Source organism: Podospora pseudoanserina, chromosome 2 (genome assembly GCF_035222485.1).
Source record: "Podospora pseudoanserina strain CBS 124.78 chromosome 2, whole genome shotgun sequence".
NCBI classification, from domain to species: Eukaryota; Fungi; Ascomycota; class Sordariomycetes; order Sordariales; family Podosporaceae; genus Podospora; species Podospora pseudoanserina.
In genome coordinates, this window is record NC_085921.1 from 4,932,667 (window position 1) to 4,950,550 (window position 17,884).

Consider the following 17,884-nt stretch of genomic DNA (forward strand, 5'->3'; position numbering starts at 1 on the left):
AACGCTACCAGTGTTGTAACAGATGATTAGGTACCTATCAAAACTGCTACCTTCTACATTCTGGCTGTTTGGCTACCGCTGCTATTGATAGTACTGTGACGAACTGTGGTGCCAGACTGTGAGCGGGTGATCTCCGTCGTTCGACAGAAAATTGATTGCTCTGCATGGATTTGCGCAGGGACTTGGATTCTTGTCTTCAGCTTTTCCGGGAAACCGGGATCCGATCTGGTCTAAGACTTCATTACATGCTGATTCGTGACTGGAATGTATTGATGCAATTTCAGACATTCCAGCCCCGACAACTTGGAATTGACCCAAGACATGTCTATAACAGGCGAGACACAGCCCAGTCGAGCCCAGTTCGTCGGATTTTCATGACGATTTGGGATCGTGAGCCATGCGCACAGAAGAGTGCCTGAACCACACGAGCGTGGGACGGTTTTGTCTCGAGTACACGCCATAAAGAACAGCATCCGGAATTCGCCCAACTTTCAGTTGTGGATTACCTTAGGTACTCGAAGCCTTCTTTCGATAGTTGTAGGTAGAGTGCATCCAAAATGGCAGGTGATTATGTACTTTCCTATTCTTCTTGGTCCAATGGCCTCAGTTGACGGAAATGGGGAATTAGGTACCAGTGAGAGATAGGTGCGGATCTTGTGGAACTGTCAACACGTCCAGCAGCCTCTTCGATATCTTTAGATAAGAGAAGCCGAGGTGATCAAAGGACAGCAGGACTCGGACTTCCACGATTGGACATTGACCAGGGCGGCGCTGTACTACCCACAAACTGTACATTAGATATAGCGTGGGTAGGCCTCTGTCGGAAGAGGCGTGGGGGCGGGAGGACCCTTTGGCGTAGTGGGCCAGGCCCGTGATGCAGTCATTTCCGTCTCACTGTATGTGAAGCCAATGGCAGGTAGACCTGTGGGTGACCTGCCTCATGCTCTTCCCGCCCACCCTCCCAGCAAGCCACAGCTGCGCGGGGGCGGCTGCTTGTGGAGGGCTTCATGCAGGACTTGGCAGGGGCGGGTTTCTGCCCTCCAAGCTCAACTCATGTACTTTGCTGCTATCGTTTTCACTTCTGCAGTTCAGCCCTAAACCATTAATGGCAAAGTCAACTGCATGTGTCCACGACTGCTGGCAGGCATTGCTGATTAGGTGTTGTCGTTCTCAAGCTCAGCTATCTCGAATTAGCAATTACACTTGTCATCAAATCCTATCCATCAGGTAAGTTTATGACTCTGATGCAGATATGCGTAGACTGTCTGAGTGGAGCCACTCTGGTAAGTTAGGTTATCTTCAGTCTGCATAGGCGTAAAAATAGAAGCTAGGTGGTCTAGACCCAGGTATGAAGTGCTCATTCTTCAGCTCCAGGCAAGCACCTGTCTCGTGACTGTCAGGTAGTAATTCATACTGAGGCCGAGGTGCACGAGGGAAGAAGCCCTTCATTAGGCCCAAGACATCATTGAGGGATCCAATATCGGTCGACTGCTTACCAAACCGCACTGAATATCACCAGAGTTTATATCAGATGCCAATTGGAAAGCTCAGTCACATCATTACTGCTCTGCTCTGCGAGCGCAGCAACGTTCCGATTGCTCGAGCTTTTAATAACACCAAGAAATTAATCTGGAAAGCAAGAGATATTTAAACAGTTGGTAGCCAGCGTCATTGCTTCATCCCAGACCCTCGCCAAGCCCATGAGCCCCTGAACCCCTGAAAGTGATCCACCCAACCCAAGCATGCACAACATCAACATGGCAACATAGGTAATCATACTTTCTCATGTTCCGCCACATGGCTCTGCTTGTCTGAGTCGTGGTGCATAACAGTCTTTGTAACCGCAGCTTCCGCCCTCTGGGCGAACTCCTCCTTGTCCTCAAACACTGTTGCAAACGTGTTAGAAATTTGAACTGCAACACACTTGAGAGTTTTGGGGCACATACAGAACGCAAGCTCCTCCAAGGATCTGCCGGAAGTCTCCGGCCAGAGAAACCAGATCATAATTGCTTCGGCAAAGATCCAGCAGCAGTAGACCAAGAGATATTTCCATCCGATGGCTTGGGTGCCTTGGTTGGGTTAGTCTCTCCCATGTTTGATTGGTCGGAGTAAGGACTTACCGATCGGGTTGACATTGGTTCCGAAGAACTGAGCGGCCTTACCCCAGAACTGGAAGATGGAGATGCCACGAGCTCGGTTTGCGTAGGGGAAGATCTCGATCAGATATGCTGCCTTTTGTTAGCATTAAGTTTTGACATGTGAACTCGAGAACGAGGCTTACTGTAAGTCAAGGCGTTAAAGCAAAGATTGTACGCAGGGCTGTAGGCGTAAATCCAAAACAAACTCATCTTGGCCGCCACGTCAGACTTGGTATCGATGAAGATGGCTGTGCAAGCTGTCCAAGCCACATAGACTGCCAAGATCGAAATGATACCCGTCAAGTACATCGTCCGCCGCCGGAATCTCATCACCACCAGTGCTGCACTCACGCCGCAGATCAAAGACCAGCACTGGTTTCCCAGGTTGTATTTGGCCTGGAAGCTGGGATCAGTGTACCCGATCAGCTTCAGCACATCGCCCAAGAAATACGAGATGACCACATTCCCGGAGAGCTGGGTGAAGAGGCCGAGCAACGATCCGATAATAACCCTGCGACGCATACCAGGGGTGGCAACAAGATCCATCCATGACCGTTTCGAGTGTTCGAGTTCAATCTCCAAGGTGGTGCGAATTTCAGCGATTTCAGCTTTGACAAACTCCGAGTCTGGATTGCCTTCAGCGTGATACTTAATCAGCACTGCCTCGGCTTCCTCGAACCGATCTTTGGACATGAGGTAACGGGGGGACTCTGGCAGGAAAAACACAAAGGCGACTTGCAGCAGAGAGGGGGCCATCTGCAACAAGCTCGGAATCCGCCATGACCAGTCGTTGTTGATTTGTTGCGTTCCAAATGTACACCCCGCGGCAACGATAGCTCCGATGAAGTAGCAAGCGTTGAACAACGAGGTAAGAATGGGTCGTTCTTTTGGATATCCGAGTTCTCCGATGAGACAGGAGCCAGCAACGATGGCGTAAGGAAGGCCGAATCCGATGATACCTCGAGCCAGTATGTACATAGGTCCTTTGCCACGTCAGCCTAGATGGGGAAAGCCGCCAGTAATGATCGAACTTACCATTGAAAGCAAATCCCTGGATAATTGTCCCGATAATCATGATCACGCTCCCAAACATGATGCACCACCTCCTTCCAAACGTATCATTCACAATAGGGATAAACGGCAGCCCTATCACGGATCCCAGTGGCAGAGCTGAAGCGAGGATACCATTGTATGCACCAGTGGGGTTGCCAAAGTCTGCTTTCTGTCAGCACAACCACTCGCTCTCAGCCCTTTGACGATGAACCGGCTTACAGGCCTTCCAAGCTGGAAGAAGTTGCGCCGCGTTGATGATTTGAGAGTCGAACCCCGATGTCATCTCGATTCCGATAACGCAGGGAAAGAGTAGCAGGTACATTGTTCTCAGATTTGGTTTCCTGTACCATGGGATGGGGTCATCCACCGCCATGCGATGGATGAGGTTGTGGTCACTTCCACTGCTGGCGCCGACCATCTTGCTGCTGCCTTGGGCCTTACTCTGGCCCTGAGCGAGTGTAGTGTTGAGGTGAGGGAAGTGAGTTTTCGGTCGGTTCCAGAGGTGGTATCTGGGAACTGGACTGCTTTGGTGGATGGGGGATGACAGACAGGTATATGGCACTCAAACAGAGGAGAGAGATAGGATCGGAGCTCTTCCTGGGTCTCCTTTTCCGACCTCATCAACTGAACGCTGACAATAGCCACTTTTCCACACGCTCTCAACGCGTCGCCGTCTGATTTCCCATATTGATCCTTCGTTAATCCATCTCCGCTTCATATTGACCCCCAGTTCTGTCGGGCCGACAAGGCTTACTCTCCTCTACTATCCAGCAGAGATATCCTGTAAACCTCCAGACCAGTTCACTCGGATCTGACAGCCGCGCAGAAAGCCTTGATATCAAGAGGCCTTTAACGGCGGGTAAATCCTGGCCTCAACTCCGATGTCTGCCTCGAGTATCCTGAAGTAGGGTGTGAACAAGCAACAAAAGCGGGATGGATGCCACCAGGCCTGCAGATGGGAGAAGCGGCACCACAGTACCACTTTAGCCGAGATCGATCACACCACGCAGAACCACGCATTTTAGGTGCCGTAACTGCCGTTGAACGGGGGAATCAGCGGTTGGAATCTCTGGGCGGATGTCAGTGGCGTCGAGAACAAGAGATTCCCGGCAGTGGAGGGAGATTGCCCAGCCGGGAGCATCCGAGGTTTTGACTTGGCTTGATGCCTCTTCAACGTCTTGTCTTGGCTGTGTGTGTAAGACATGCTATATTGCTCTCTTTTTCGTGACATTGTCGAGTGTCTGTTAGTCTGCTTCTCGAAAACATGAGACAGGGGACGAACAGAAGCCGGTAGATTTGACTGGTAGCCGCACCAGTCAAGGTGAGGGACTTGAGTGTTTGCGGACAAGCATGATGAACTGTTGGAAGCCAAAAGACCCGTTTGTACAACATCAAAATCATCTGATTGCAGACTTCCATCCAGATGCAGTCGTCTTTGCTGCCGCTGTGGGGTTGCCGGGTAAGCCAGGATGACTGTTGAGCGCAAAATCTTCCGTCGTCCCAACTCAATCTAAGGACTGTCAGGCAGAATCTCGTTCGGCGTATTAACGAGTCCACTCGGTCAAATATTCATGCAAACCCCTGTTCATTGTGTAATATTCTAGAAGATCAGAGCTCATTTGGGCATGGTTTGTGATACTGTAAGAAACTGCGTCGTTGGACTGATTAGTTTCTCCGCCTATGATTATCCGCAATAGTGCTGGGAAGCCGAGTTAATCATAGCTCTACTCATCCGGTATGCTCGGATCAAGTAGAATCAAGTGGTGTACGACTATGCATATATTCAAGCATTTAATAGGTATTGGCCAGTGTACGAATCGGATATCATCAAGATAAGTTGTTATAGACTAAAGAAACCTTTGAAATCCCTACAGGACGCCTGGCTGTAAGTCTTGTAAATGGTGCCAGTATCAACACCATCCATGGGGTCCTATATCGAGGATTAGTAACCCGAAAGCTCAGTCTCATATCTGCTAGTAGCGTTGCGACTTACATTGCACTAGCCTCGTCTAACATCTCCCACATTCATACCAATCGCAAATACCTTCACAGATGTTGGAACACAGACAACGTCCATTGGTACAAAATCCTGTTCCGCCTCCGCAAGTTCCTCGTGCTGTTGGGCCCATGTTGAGGAGCATATCGCCGTTTGGCAGGATGACAGGGGCAGGTATGGCGAGCCCAAGTGGAATAATTAGCACCAAGGCCAATCTAATAATCGTGTTCATTTTTGCGTGCTTGAATTTGTCGAAGGTTTCGTTGTTTGGGCGGCGAAAAAGGTGAGTGAAGCGTCGAGTAATCGGACTTTCACACCATCAAGACACTGAGGTCTCTTGCAAGAAGGGCTTTCAACGAGAGAGCTATATACATGAAGATGATGGCAAGCGGCCTCCCATAAAATTGTTGTATGTTGTGTTACAGGGCCCGAAAACAAACCCGCGTGTTGGTCGCGCCAGGTCTGTATTCATCCAAATGCCTTTCCGGGTGGTGAGGAGAATCAGTCTTGTATGGTACCGGCAGTTGGGGAGACTACCACAGACCTCCTTCATGTGGATCCGACTGTGTTCCTTCATTCTCTGCCTCTGAAGGTCCATGCCCGACCAGGATATCCGAGGAGCAAACAAGGCCACACTTGCGGCATTTGGGACCGGCGCTCCGCTACGAAAATTGGGTCAGCCATGTTCGCTGGTAGTTTCCATTGTTCGAGACCATATCTTTCCATACCCAACTCCTCCATTCTGTGATTCAAGCCCTCTACCCTCTTTCTGTCATTGCTCCGACAGGTCTCTCGAATATCACCTCAATACCTTCGACCTCACGTCACATTTGTGGTTGCTCCCACATTTCTATCAGACCCACACACGTGTGTTTCTCTGTGGTTTTAGGGCTTGTTTATCACACACACTTCTGTGGCTAGTTTTTTCTCTCTGTTAGATTTCTACCATCATCACTTTTCTCACCACTTTTGCCTCAATTTTTCGCGTCAGCGACTACTGTCCACTATCCCACATGATCTCATCCAATCTGCGATCAATTGTGTGATCATCTTGACGCTGCGCCGGCTTCTTTGAGCTATTCCGGGGGTCAGGCGTTGGCGAGTTATCACGAGATACTGGATTTATGGCAGCTTCCGAGTTCTTCTTCTATTGTCCACTGTCCCTCGACTTCATGGCGTGAATCTGTGTGCTGACCAGCTCAAGAAGTAAACGCTCTTTCTCCTGCTGATTGAGGCGCTCCTGTTCGCGCTCCTGTTCTCGCTCCTATTCCCGTATTTTTGCCTGAATGGGGTAGGTTTTCCTTCTCTCGAGATGAGGATGACAAAGCACGCAGTATCAGGCACCCATGCTTGGACGTCTGTGCACGTTTGTGTTGGACTTGGCTCACCGAAGCGTGGTTTTGTTACAAGGGCTGGAATTCTGGGCTTGGAATAACACTTGATGAGGAATCCTTTCGTCCAACTGCTCTACTCTTCTGCTCGTGTACTCATCTCTCTCAAAGAGGTCCTCGCTTGTGATAACCTTGGCCATCTTCTAATAATACATCTGCTGCTGCCGCCAGTAACACGTCACTCGTTTCACTTCCCAACAACCGGCTCAAACATTCCAGTTTGAGTGAGCCACAAGAGAAAATGCAGTCTTGGCTGTGTTTTGTGGGCGAGGCACGATAACTCGCTTGAGGTCGCTTGATTGTTACAGATAGATCCGGGAAGCAACAGGGACTGACGCTAGCGAGCAACCCCCCTGACTTCCAATGCTCCCCGGCCAACTTTTGTTTCTCCAAAACGTCAAGGATGAAGCTTTTCTTTTACTTTTCTTTCTTGCTCTTGTAACGAGGATAACCCTCAAACATACCGAGAAATACTTTGACGCTATACCTGCAAATGAAAGAAAAATTATGCGTGGCCGCTAAACTACTCCGGCATCGACCCTTTCCTAACAGTCTTCTGCATCTCGTATCCGCCTTCCTCATCACTCATGCTTCTTTTCCCATTACTGTATGTTGAAACCACCTCGACCTCATCAACCCGGCAAATGCGTTTTGGGTCGTGGCTGGTGCTCGATCCCAAAATCCCTGTGTCGCTCATATCATCTCCGCAACCAGGCCGCTCCTCCTCCATGTTTCCCTCGGCCTTGACAGTAATGACGATCCCAGTCCGATTTGCACCATAGTGGGGCGTCGTAGCCTGGTAATACTGTCTGCCCTTTGTGCGGACCGAGGTGCGCACTTCGTTGAAAAGCACGCGCAACGCAGGGATAGAGGCGGCCATGATGGTGACAGAGATTTCCGCAGTGTCGTAGATGTTGAGCTGGGCGGTATAGAACGAGTCCATTTTGAGGAGATTTTGAAGCGAGACAGTCTTGACTATGGCCATTATTGCGGCGCTGTGGCAGTAAGACACAGGTTAGCACACGTCGGAGCACTGGAGAGAAACGAAAGAAACACAGACATGATTCCCATGCTCATGGCGATACCCACGCCTAGTTTCTCCTTGGTCCGCATTTGCAGCTTCGAAATGATCATCCACGGCAACAAGGCTAACACAAGATCGCAGAGGGCCGAGTATGCCCCGGACACATATGCAAGCACGAGTGAGACGTTGAATGAATGGCATGAACCCTCGACGTTCAAGTCCCACGTCTTCTGGATCGGTGTGCAAAGGAGCCACGGGACCATGGCAGAGAGTCCGAAGGCGATGTTCATGCTGATGATGATGAACCATACGGCCCACTTCATCCAACCCTCGGAGAAGCGTAGCATGGTAATGGCGAAGGCTGTTTTACTCCAGGACATTGCAGTGATGGTAAGGGTCGCTCGCGGCATCATAAGAAGGAGCTCTTTGGTGGAAGGCATTGGACTGACACCGGGTTTGTCCCAAGGATGCTTCCCGTAACCCACATCTGCCACCAGCGTCGTCATCAAGCAGGTCGCTACCAGGTGGATGACCTGTGATACGATCAAGAAGTGATCATCCCACCATAGCCGCCGGCTGCCGATAAGCTTGCAGTAGACTCTTGTGCCTAGAAATAACCCCGCCGCGCACCATAGTGACCAACCGACGGCGAGGAGCTGGGGGCCGGCATTGTCATGGGATAGAAGGGCCGGGTCGCCATAATCGATCATTGGAGGACCCATTGCGTTGCCGCCGTCAGTCGAAGGAGGTCGTTGTACTGATCGGTCCATGTCGTTCGGGAATGGACTTCAGGTTAGGTACGTGACATTCCTGTAACGATAAACATGAGGAAAAAGATAAAAGAGAATATAATAAGAGAGAAGAGTCCGGGGAAGGTCACATTAGAGATAAAGTATTGCAGATCGTTCGATTCCACAGGGGGGATCGGATCTGCAATATTGAGCCATTCTTTTCAGGGGAAAGGAAGCAGTGGAGTCTAGACCCGAACCACGGGACTGGTTTCGCGCACAGAACCTTCGAATCTGCCAACAACGGCTGACACTAATACACGACACACAGACGCACACCTCTTGCCGAATCCGTATTCGATGCTCGGTCTCAAGCAACTTCCTTGGTAGCTGGTGTCGTTTTACCTAATAAGCGATGAGGATCTCGCAGCTATCACTTCACTCCCAGTGGAGCGCTTAAGTTGGCTACATGCACCTCATCCTTTAAGGTAGCATGTGCACCGACACACCTGCATCTATTCGGCCATTCTCGCAAGAGTCTGAAGCAAGGAGGTTTGATTGATCAAAGCGTTTTTACATATTTTATTATCTTTCTTGCGAAAAACCTCGGAGACGTACAAACCCCAACAGTAGAAATCATCTAATACCTCATGATTCGCCAAAACCTTTCCGCCATGGCTTCTCCGCGACCATGGAGTCTGCTAGCTTGGCGCGCTGCAGGACTGCCTCAGGAACGCCTGGACAGGAGTCCATCATCAGGCTAGGGGGTAATCCGGTAGGCAGATAGCTCAAACCTGTAGAAGCAAAAGGACACCCTACCCACAGCGTAGGCCGGGTGGTATGTATCTCTTCAAAACCGATATCCATATCCTGCAATGGCGTCTGAAAGAGAGTGGTCTTCCGGCTGCTTCAATTAGGTAAGCAACCTGAAACATCTTCGAACAGGGCAGGTTTACATTGATGCGGGAGGTACCTCCGCTTGGCAACTCGCGAATCTATGGTAGGACTTCAGACTATTAAGTTCATACTAGGTACCTATTCACCACACAGCCGTCCTCCAAAGTCAATTGTAAACATGAGCTTGGAAACACCCAAAAGTAAAGAGCACAGGACGCCCAAAGTTCTTCGATACCTTGGGAAGGTCGATGTCGACTGCAGATACCGGTGGAAAAAGGCACAGTGGGGAGTGTTGGCGACTACCGAAAGGCCTGCTGGGATTGTCTACATGGAAATCACCTTCAAGCAACCACCAGGTTATTGGCTTCAGAGCGCAACTGTTTTTGTCACGTTGAGCCAGGACGCAACCTTGAACACACGACGCCAGCACAAGTCTTTGTCCGCTTGATTCCGACTACTCCGTTCAGATGACACAACAGTTTAGACCCAAGTCTTTGACTGGCACACCGACTGTTCAGTGGGAAGAGAAGTCAAACTCCTTCATCCCAACCTTCGGCGCTATGGGGCTTCGAGCTAGTAGGTGTAGGCCACCGGTCTACCACCTCAATCAGTCGTGTTGATCAGCGGGTGTTCAAAGGGACTGTAGGAAGACCAAAAGACCCGCAAGATTACTGCACGTTGGAGTGGGAGTTCATCGGCAATGAGCTGGACCCCAGCAAAGCAAACAAACAGGAGTACAACACGGCTTTCTCCTTTGAACACAGCGGAAAGCCAGTCATCATGCAAGTGGATATCCGTCAGCGGAAGGTACAACGCAAGAGCCCAATTAAACACAATCTTCTTACTAAAGTTTTCAACCCAGTTCGGGGAGAGTGGTAGCTCTACTCTCACCCACCTCGACCTTAGCAAGCAATGGAACTTAAGAAAGTTTTTGATCCAATCGTCGATGGTCTCGACATGGCCATGCATATGGAAAATTGTGGTAATTCTAACACAGTGGTTCCGGACGCAGTTCCAGCTCAATTCCATCTCCTGAATTGGCAAAGCCCGAGTAACAGTGTTCACGGCCCACCAAATGCCCAAACACAAGCCCAAAGCGAAGTCAACATCACATTCAAGCCAACGGCCAGGAGGATCGTCAAAATGGTCCACAGCCGATGAAGCCGGAAGAGCCCCAACAGCAACAACTGAACACAGCACCAAAACAAATATAAGGACTTCCGACAGGATTCTAACCGCACCGCGCAGTGAAGCTCTCGAGGATGCCATCAAGGAGTTTGTCTGGGTCCCAGGACTTCTCATTCTGATTACCTGAATTCTCTCGTTGCCATTACCGGGTGGCTTCCCTCAAGGCCGGAGCCACCCGCTTGCAGACCTTCACAGCACCAACAGAGAGCATGGAGGAAGAAAAAGACCGAAGATTTTGGACGAAGCCAAAATGACGTCTGGGAGTGAAGCATCAGGGATTCCTGGCAGTCTGGTCTGGGAAGGCTCGCCTGATACGACCGCTAAATCAATCAAAAGCGGAGGGCAAGTAGGAGGTCACGGTGCAGGTAGATCTTTTCATTCAACAAAAGGAGCGTCATCAACAGGAGGAAGAAGGCCTATGACATACTAGTATTAAACATCGGACGACTAGCGGGAGAATGGTTATCATTCGGGAGTTTTATTTGCGGATTAGCGACCAAAAGAGTTCATATTTTACCTATGTACTCATACCATGAGCAAGTTTTCATTCCAACAAAGAAAGGAAAACCGAGGATAGGTGTTGTAGTGAGGCCTATCATATACATAGCCATCCGTTGCATGCAGCTCGGCTACACGTAGCAAATATCGTACTTTGTCAGCCTCAGACAGACATGACTTCATAAGTCAAACTCACAAGTCAAACCCGGGTACGTGGTAAGCCAATCTGAATCGAGTAAGCTGGATCGTTTGACTGGATGTAGGTTTCACTCAAGCTTGCGCTCATCGTTGCGACTAGGGTGCACATGTCGGAGTCAATATATAAGGCCGACCAAAAGATCGCCGTTCAAATAACTACTGGTGTTTGTAGTCAACGGACTATTAGCTCAATCCTTCATATTCAACTCGGACACCCTACCTCCACCTGATATAACACAAACGCTGCCTGTAACCTGTCGACCACGCGGTCATATTAAAAGTGCAACTATGAACGGGGGTTTTTCCACGTTGTCTTGGGTCTTTTAACCCTCTTGGCGTCCAGCAAAATCCAAAGCTTGTCCGTTGATGAGAATCAGCGCTGGATGTTTTGGTTGGAGAGGGGGATCTTCGGATAGATTAAGCTTTTTTGGATGAATATGTCTGGGCCCGCCGCCAAGGCCCTTACCGGATGATGGCACCCCGCTCCGAAGGGTCCCTCTGTTGCTTTTGCGATGAATCCCATTTATCGATCCTTGGCTCTCTATCTGGTCCTGTAGTTTCCGTGGGGTAAGTGACCACAGATCCGGCCGCATGAATGGGCATAGATACCCATCAAGACAAGCGTGGCGACGCGATGACGATGAAGGGCACCAACCCGGTAATTAAGTACGACCTCGGGAGTAGGGAGCAGAAACATGGGAATAAATGAATAGAAGGAACGAGTGACATAAGAAAGGGAGGGCCTGCCGCACCCTCCTACTTTGTCTCGGATGCTGCCGAGCCTTTCTCCATTCCTTCCAACTGTCGTGTTGTGGCATCCAGAATCAAAACAACGAGCGAGAGGGAAACACTCACAAGAGCAAAGATGGGCCATATCATCAACACCGTCGCGAGTGTCGCGGCTTTGACCGCGCTCTTCGTCCCCGAAGTAGCTGCTCAGTCATGCCCGGGCGTCAACAGTCGCTTCCAGCCCCGTATGGGTTCTGGGTACCGGTTCAGCTTGCTTGCTACCGGGCTCCGCCAGCCCAGACACATAACCATCGATAGCGCCGGTAACCTCCTTGTCGCTGAAGGTGGTTCTCAGTCAGTCAGACGCTTGGTCCTTCAGGATCAGGGCAACATCGTTTGTGTTCAGTCCAACACCCAGCTCAGCGGTACCAACGTAAGCCACCCCCATTGCAAGCAAGATGGATATGAGGGTGGAGCTGATAAGGAAGGCGACAGACCAACCATGGTATTGCTCTTTCTGCTGATGGCAGGACACTCTTCACGTCCAACTTGGCCTCGGTGAACGCCTACTCCTATGACCCGGCCACAGGACAGGTTGGCTCCGGACGCCAGATTGTAAACGGAATGTCCAACACGGGCACTCACCCGACCAGAGCCATTGCTACCTCCAAGTGGTCCCCAGACACCATTCTCGTGGCGCGTGGTTCTCAAAACAACATTGATACCACGACCACTCAGACTTCCTCTGGTCGTTCGATGATCAAGACCTTCTCCATCTCGGCTGGCACGCAGTCAACCATCAACTACAACACGGGCGGCGAGGTCCTTGGCTGGGGTCTCCGCAATATCGTCGGCTTGACCGAGGACCCTGCCTACGGCGGCATCTGGTCTGTCGAGAACCAGATGGACGACCTCCGACTCAACGGTCGTGACATCCACAACAACAACCCAGCTGAGCGCCTCAGCTACCACGGCGTTCTCAACGCCACCACCAACCGATACAAGGGTCTCAACTACGGGTACCCCTCTTGCGTCCCAGCCTGGGACCCCCAAAACGTCGGCATCAACGGTCTGGTGGTGGGCTCCCTCTTCAAGCCCGACTCTGTCCCCAACGCCAACGACTGTGCCAACCGCATGACGGGCCGTCTCCATTTCCACGCTCACACTGCTCCTCTTGATGTCAAGTTCACCGCCAATGGAACTGCCGCATACATTGCGTTCCACGGCAGCTGGAACCGCAACCCTGCTGATGGGTACCGTGTCATGAGGGTGGACTTCCGGAACGGCGATCCAGTGGCCGACGTCAGCTCGACGACGGCGCAGATTCCGGTCATGGAGAACAGCAATGTCGGCGGCTGCCCCAACAACTGCTTCCGTCCGGTCGGTCTGGCGTTTGATGCCAAGGGTCGCTTGTATGTGTCGAGCGACACGACCGGTGAGATTTATGTCATCTATGGCGCTTGAGCAGGGTGAGATGGGTCAGCCTGTCGTTTCTGTGTATCTACCTGGTATTGAGTGCGGCCGAGTTAGACAACGAGGATCAGGTTGTGTCACCTACATGTCGTTACAGTGATCGATGCGAATGTGGTTGGAATGCAGAGAACCATGGAAGGGAAGATGTCAAAAGGCTGGGCGCAGCATGTCAAATAAAGCCAAGCCCAGGTGCCAAACAAGAGCGAGAAAAAGAAAAGAAATTGGCGGAAATGGAGCAAGTGCAACTACCGAAGCTAGTAATTGAGCCAGATAAGGGCACGCAAGCGACCAAACCTCTCATTCTTTTCCGTCAGCAACTGCCAGTCAAGTCAGATCAGGTCATGTCTCACGTGGAAAAGCATCTCCGAAATGAAACAGGCACTTTTGGGGAGCCCCAGAAGCCAAGAGTGTGGGGAGCTCCACTAAACGACACGCCAAGAGAGTTTCGGCAACAGGGCATGTGAGGGACGTGGACGACAACCCTTGGCATCGAACTGTTGCATCGTCACCATTCACCCGTCCGAACACATATTAGCTGATATCGCCATCATTTATTGGCCTTGAGTATCCTGGAAAATCCCTTGCACACCGTAGGACACCACTGACTCCACCTGGCCGGAATATTTCGTCCGAGTACCTTACCCAACCAACGCCTTGTGCCGGTTCATCAGCTCGCCGTTTGACCTCTTGCTATATGCGCAGACCTGCTGATAAGCTTCACAGGCACTTGTAAAGTGGCGGTTTTGTGTTACCTTGAACACCACCGCTCTTGTGGCCATTGAGTCAAGACCGCCACCGCCATGTCACAAGGGAACTTTGAACCAGCCCTACAACACCTACAACGCGTACATGGCCTTAATGAGCTTATCACGTTCGCCATACGTACAGGTACACTTTAGCCACATTACCTGCAACAGGGACTCTGACTTATACAGCTGACCACATCATCCACATGCTTGTTCGGTGAGGACGACAATGGCACTGTTTCGAACCTCTGAAACTATTCAAAACCATACGGCTTGGTCACGCCATACACCTATATGTTCTGTCCCCGCTCTTTATCACTCATGAAAGCAACCTAATAGGGTGCCTCAATCCGCCAACATCGATGAGCGCATAATGCTCGCTGCAATATTCATGCGAGTGGTCTGGAGCAATGATAATCAGGCCAATACGAAACCGTCCCAACCATCCGTCACCATGCATGGAAGCACAAATGCCGACTACGTTCAAAGATCCGAGTACTATTCACATTTGATTTGGTTGGGACTGGCTACAACGGAAGTTTGAATCTACAAGAAGTAGTAAGTCTGATCCTTGTGCGTTCAGAGGTACCAAGAGCACAAAGCGAAACAATATCTTTAATCTGCCTCACACAGGTCTGAGTAATCGATATTATGCAGATCTATCAGAACGCATAGCTCATGGGGGGTACTGGGAGGCTCTCTTGCCAGATTTCTGGCTCCTGTTTGGTGAGAATACATATCAGCCAGCCACCAGAGCTTGCGGCTGAATCCCAAAGTTCTTGAGTCGCTGCATAAGAGAATAGTCTCAATGGCGTTTACGGGCACTACCTATCATGATCGAGTACCAGAGAGGTCGGATATCAGGATATAAGACTGCCCCGCCATTGCTGTTTTGTCACCACACAGATCCTCAACTAGAAGCCTCAAACATTGTTTCTAGCACTCAATCTAGCACTCAAGTTTTCACACCAATATCGAACCGTCCTACGCAAATTTACCTCACCTATCCTTAAACTTCAACATGGCCGACATCCGCACACTTCACTGGTATGAGTCGGCGGCTGACAATCAAGCGATTACTGCCAATGGCTGGAGATTCCAGGTGGCCAAGTCGGTTGCTACAGGAAATGGAGCACCCATTTACAATGTCGTGTGGCAGTCCCAAGGTGTTGCCCCCGTTACCGATATTTCCTGGAAAGCTCAGTATGCTCTCAACTGGACCGCCGCTCTGATCTCGCCTGGCGTCAAAGTCAACGTTGGCGGTAGATGGCAGCGATGTAACAAAGGCGAGACCTACGATCTAAACCCACAAGGTACTTTACCTATCTTGAGTTGCTTCTATTAATATTATCAAGTAGCATCTTTGCTAACTAGTGTATCTTGCATAGGATACTGGGTGCCCTCTGCAACACCGGCTGGCCCTGATGGTGCTGGCTGGCTCAACATTGGCAACATTGATTATGCATACCCGCATGTCCTTGGAATCCATATCATCGTGGGAGTTTTGAACAACCAGACAGGCAGATACGAACCTATCTTTGTGGACCAGGCAACCCTTCCGCAAGGCAGCTCGGCGAAATACCAGCCACAAGAGAGTGTGAGTTGGTGGCTCGAGGGGAGTGATCTCACTGGTCAGGTCTTCAGCGACACCAAATCCAACGCCACAACCTTCGACTTCACGAATCCGAGCAACCCCCTCACAGATTCTTATGAGTGGTCAACTTCGTACATAATGCGCCAAGGCCAATGGGTCATTGCAGCCGGACCTGTTCCCCAGGCCTTCCGTGCACCTCCTCCGTCTGAAAACAGGGTCAACCCCCTCGGCGGGAAGGATCCAATTCTTCTCGACTTGGATGTAGGAAGCTGGATTGTCAGATTCAACCCCCCCTTGCTCGGCGGTGCTATGGGGGTCGCTGTCACAGCTCTCTCGGAAAATCTCAAGCAACAGTTCAAGGGACTTGAGGTCCAGGCTGTGGGCAGCGAAGGTACCGCGCTCACAATCCAGTACGAGGCTGGTTCGGCTCCTGGAGCCCTTGAACATATCGGATTTCCCCGCGGTTCTCCCGGATCTCAAAGCACAATCGACAGCGCACTGAGGGAGTTGCAGACAGCCGGCGAACTCCCTCAAACCGAGGAATGGCTTATCGAGCCGGCACCCGTGGAGGAAACAAATGGTTCAGCACCGATCCAGGTGCGCAAGAGCAAACTCAATGGGGCCAGCACCCATACCAACACCAACAATAACAGTAACAGCAACAACAGCGGCTTGGCCTACCGCTACGGCCCCGCTCCTACTGACCAAAACCCGAACAACTTTGCCGCCAACTACCAGACCAAGTCCCCCTTCCTGCAGCAGGGCTATCCCTCAAACCCCATCTCAACCTAGTATCCCTATAAGCCCCACACCGTCAGCACCCTCTCTGTCCCCGTTCGCGGCTCCTTTTCTCTGTTCAAGTTTTATCTCCTACAAAGAAAGACGAGCACCGAGTTGAACAGGAACAGCCACATCTTCGACAACAAGGACAACCACAGCAACAACTACCATGACGGCAACAACGGCAGCAACAACGGCAACAACAATGACAGCAACAACAGCAATGACTACAATGACAACAACAACAAAACCAAGTTCTTTGATGGATGAGTAAACAAAGTCCATCCGTTTTCTTGACGTGTACCCCGGTTCTGGTCCCTTGCTTGGCTGGCTCAGGGGTCAATGTTTATGTTCTATCACCATGTCAACTGTGATGGAAGAAATGGCAGGCTAACTTGGAGATCCCCAGTGTTTTGGATTCAATCACGGGACGTAGAGCAGTAATACATTGCCCTGATATCAATCTCAAGCGGTGTTTTGATCTTGTAGCATTCTCTTGTGGACAACGTCTCATGTACATTCCAAACTATTTGTTTCTTGCACAACATCACCCTTTTGCTGTCATATTCGTCTAGTGATGAGGCATTTGTGCCAGCATCTTCCCACTCACCAACAAGTTTATTAGAACCAACAATTTCTTCCATGACTTCGATGTCTGCCGCTGACATCATGTCAACTCTGATGCTGTGACACCCACCCTTCCCACTCTCTCGGGGACGCCGGAGACATCGGATGGCGGATGAGGGATCCTTCCTTGATGTGGTGTACACACGGGTTGCGCATGATCATGTACAGTTGAGGCAAAAGGTGAGGCATGACCGGCGGACCGACGGGCGGATGAACCAGACTGTTGGTAACCGGAGGCGGAGTTTTAACGTCTGGGGGGTTAGTCAGTCAGGAAGAGTGGAACATAAGGCTATCAGCTAATGTTTACGAGATCGCGTTGTTTGGTGGTAAGGAAGTAGAATTTTGAAATTTCACCTGTCATCTGGTGGTGATTTGCCGCCGTGAATCTTGCCATTGAAGAATTTCCCAAGATGAGGGGCTTTGACATAGGGCCGAGTTTCTATATCCATCACCAAACGCTCAACTCTGACCGGAGCTACAATCTCCGTCTCGGTCAACCACATAGGAAACTCGGCCCTTCCAACATCCCAACTGAACCCTCGGGATCACAGGATCAACTTCTAGATTGGGAAAGTCCTCACCAGTCATTCGGATGAAATTCATGTCTTTTCTGAACACCGATCCTCCATCATCCGGGGAAGCCACAAATTCAAAATTAAACACGGAGCCAGTTTTTACACATCGGCAGACGCGAGCACTAGCACGGCTTTTTACCCATAAGAAATTCAAATATACACCGACAAGTTCTCATACAAGACATTTTCAGATCCTTCAAATGTCCCAACAAGGAAAAAAGTTCAGACGGATGAAGGTGGCGGCGGCAG

At 50.5% G+C, this 17,884-nt stretch overlaps 5 protein-coding genes across 5 annotated transcripts; 3 read left to right on the forward strand and 2 right to left on the reverse strand.

Annotated features, from left to right (window-relative positions):
- Positions 1-1,702: 1,702 nt before the first annotated feature.
- Positions 1,703-4,061, reverse strand: QC764_214160 (uncharacterized protein). Its single transcript, XM_062945121.1, has 5 exons — positions 3,411-4,061; positions 3,174-3,353; positions 2,282-3,121; positions 1,947-2,228; positions 1,703-1,886 (listed from the first exon to the last, which is right to left on the reverse strand). Exons 1-4 carry the CDS (start codon positions 3,607-3,609, stop codon positions 2,080-2,082), a joined length of 1,368 nt encoding a protein of 455 aa, XP_062803957.1. The 5' UTR covers positions 3,610-4,061; the 3' UTR covers positions 1,703-1,886; positions 1,947-2,079.
- A 2,759-nt stretch (positions 4,062-6,820) lies between these two features.
- Positions 6,821-8,621, reverse strand: QC764_214150 (uncharacterized protein). The gene is made up of 2 exons (XM_062945120.1): positions 7,639-8,621; positions 6,821-7,573 (listed from the first exon to the last, which is right to left on the reverse strand). The coding sequence occupies exons 1-2, from the start codon at positions 8,370-8,372 to the stop codon at positions 7,102-7,104; spliced, it is 1,206 nt and encodes a 401-aa protein (XP_062803958.1). The 5' UTR covers positions 8,373-8,621; the 3' UTR covers positions 6,821-7,101.
- Positions 8,622-11,912: 3,291 nt separating this feature from the next.
- On the forward strand, positions 11,913-13,304 carry QC764_214140 (uncharacterized protein; the record flags this gene model as incomplete). The annotated part of the gene is made up of 2 exons (XM_062945119.1): positions 11,913-12,273; positions 12,336-13,304. The coding sequence occupies exons 1-2, from the start codon at positions 11,977-11,979 to the stop codon at positions 13,302-13,304; spliced, it is 1,266 nt and encodes a 421-aa protein (XP_062803959.1). The 5' UTR covers positions 11,913-11,976.
- A 239-nt stretch (positions 13,305-13,543) lies between these two features.
- On the forward strand, positions 13,544-14,046 carry QC764_0045550 (uncharacterized protein; the record flags this gene model as incomplete). Its single annotated transcript, XM_062940331.1, has 2 exons — positions 13,544-13,773; positions 14,037-14,046. The coding sequence occupies 2 exons, from the start codon at positions 13,544-13,546 to the stop codon at positions 14,044-14,046; spliced, it is 240 nt and encodes a 79-aa protein (XP_062803960.1).
- A 1,034-nt stretch (positions 14,047-15,080) lies between these two features.
- Positions 15,081-17,383, forward strand: QC764_214135 (uncharacterized protein; the record flags this gene model as incomplete). The annotated part of the gene is made up of 4 exons (XM_062945118.1): positions 15,081-15,372; positions 15,448-16,629; positions 16,655-16,703; positions 17,009-17,383. The coding sequence occupies 2 exons, from the start codon at positions 15,081-15,083 to the stop codon at positions 16,443-16,445; spliced, it is 1,290 nt and encodes a 429-aa protein (XP_062803961.1). The 3' UTR covers positions 16,446-16,629; positions 16,655-16,703; positions 17,009-17,383.
- Positions 17,384-17,884: the final 501 nt, after the last annotated feature.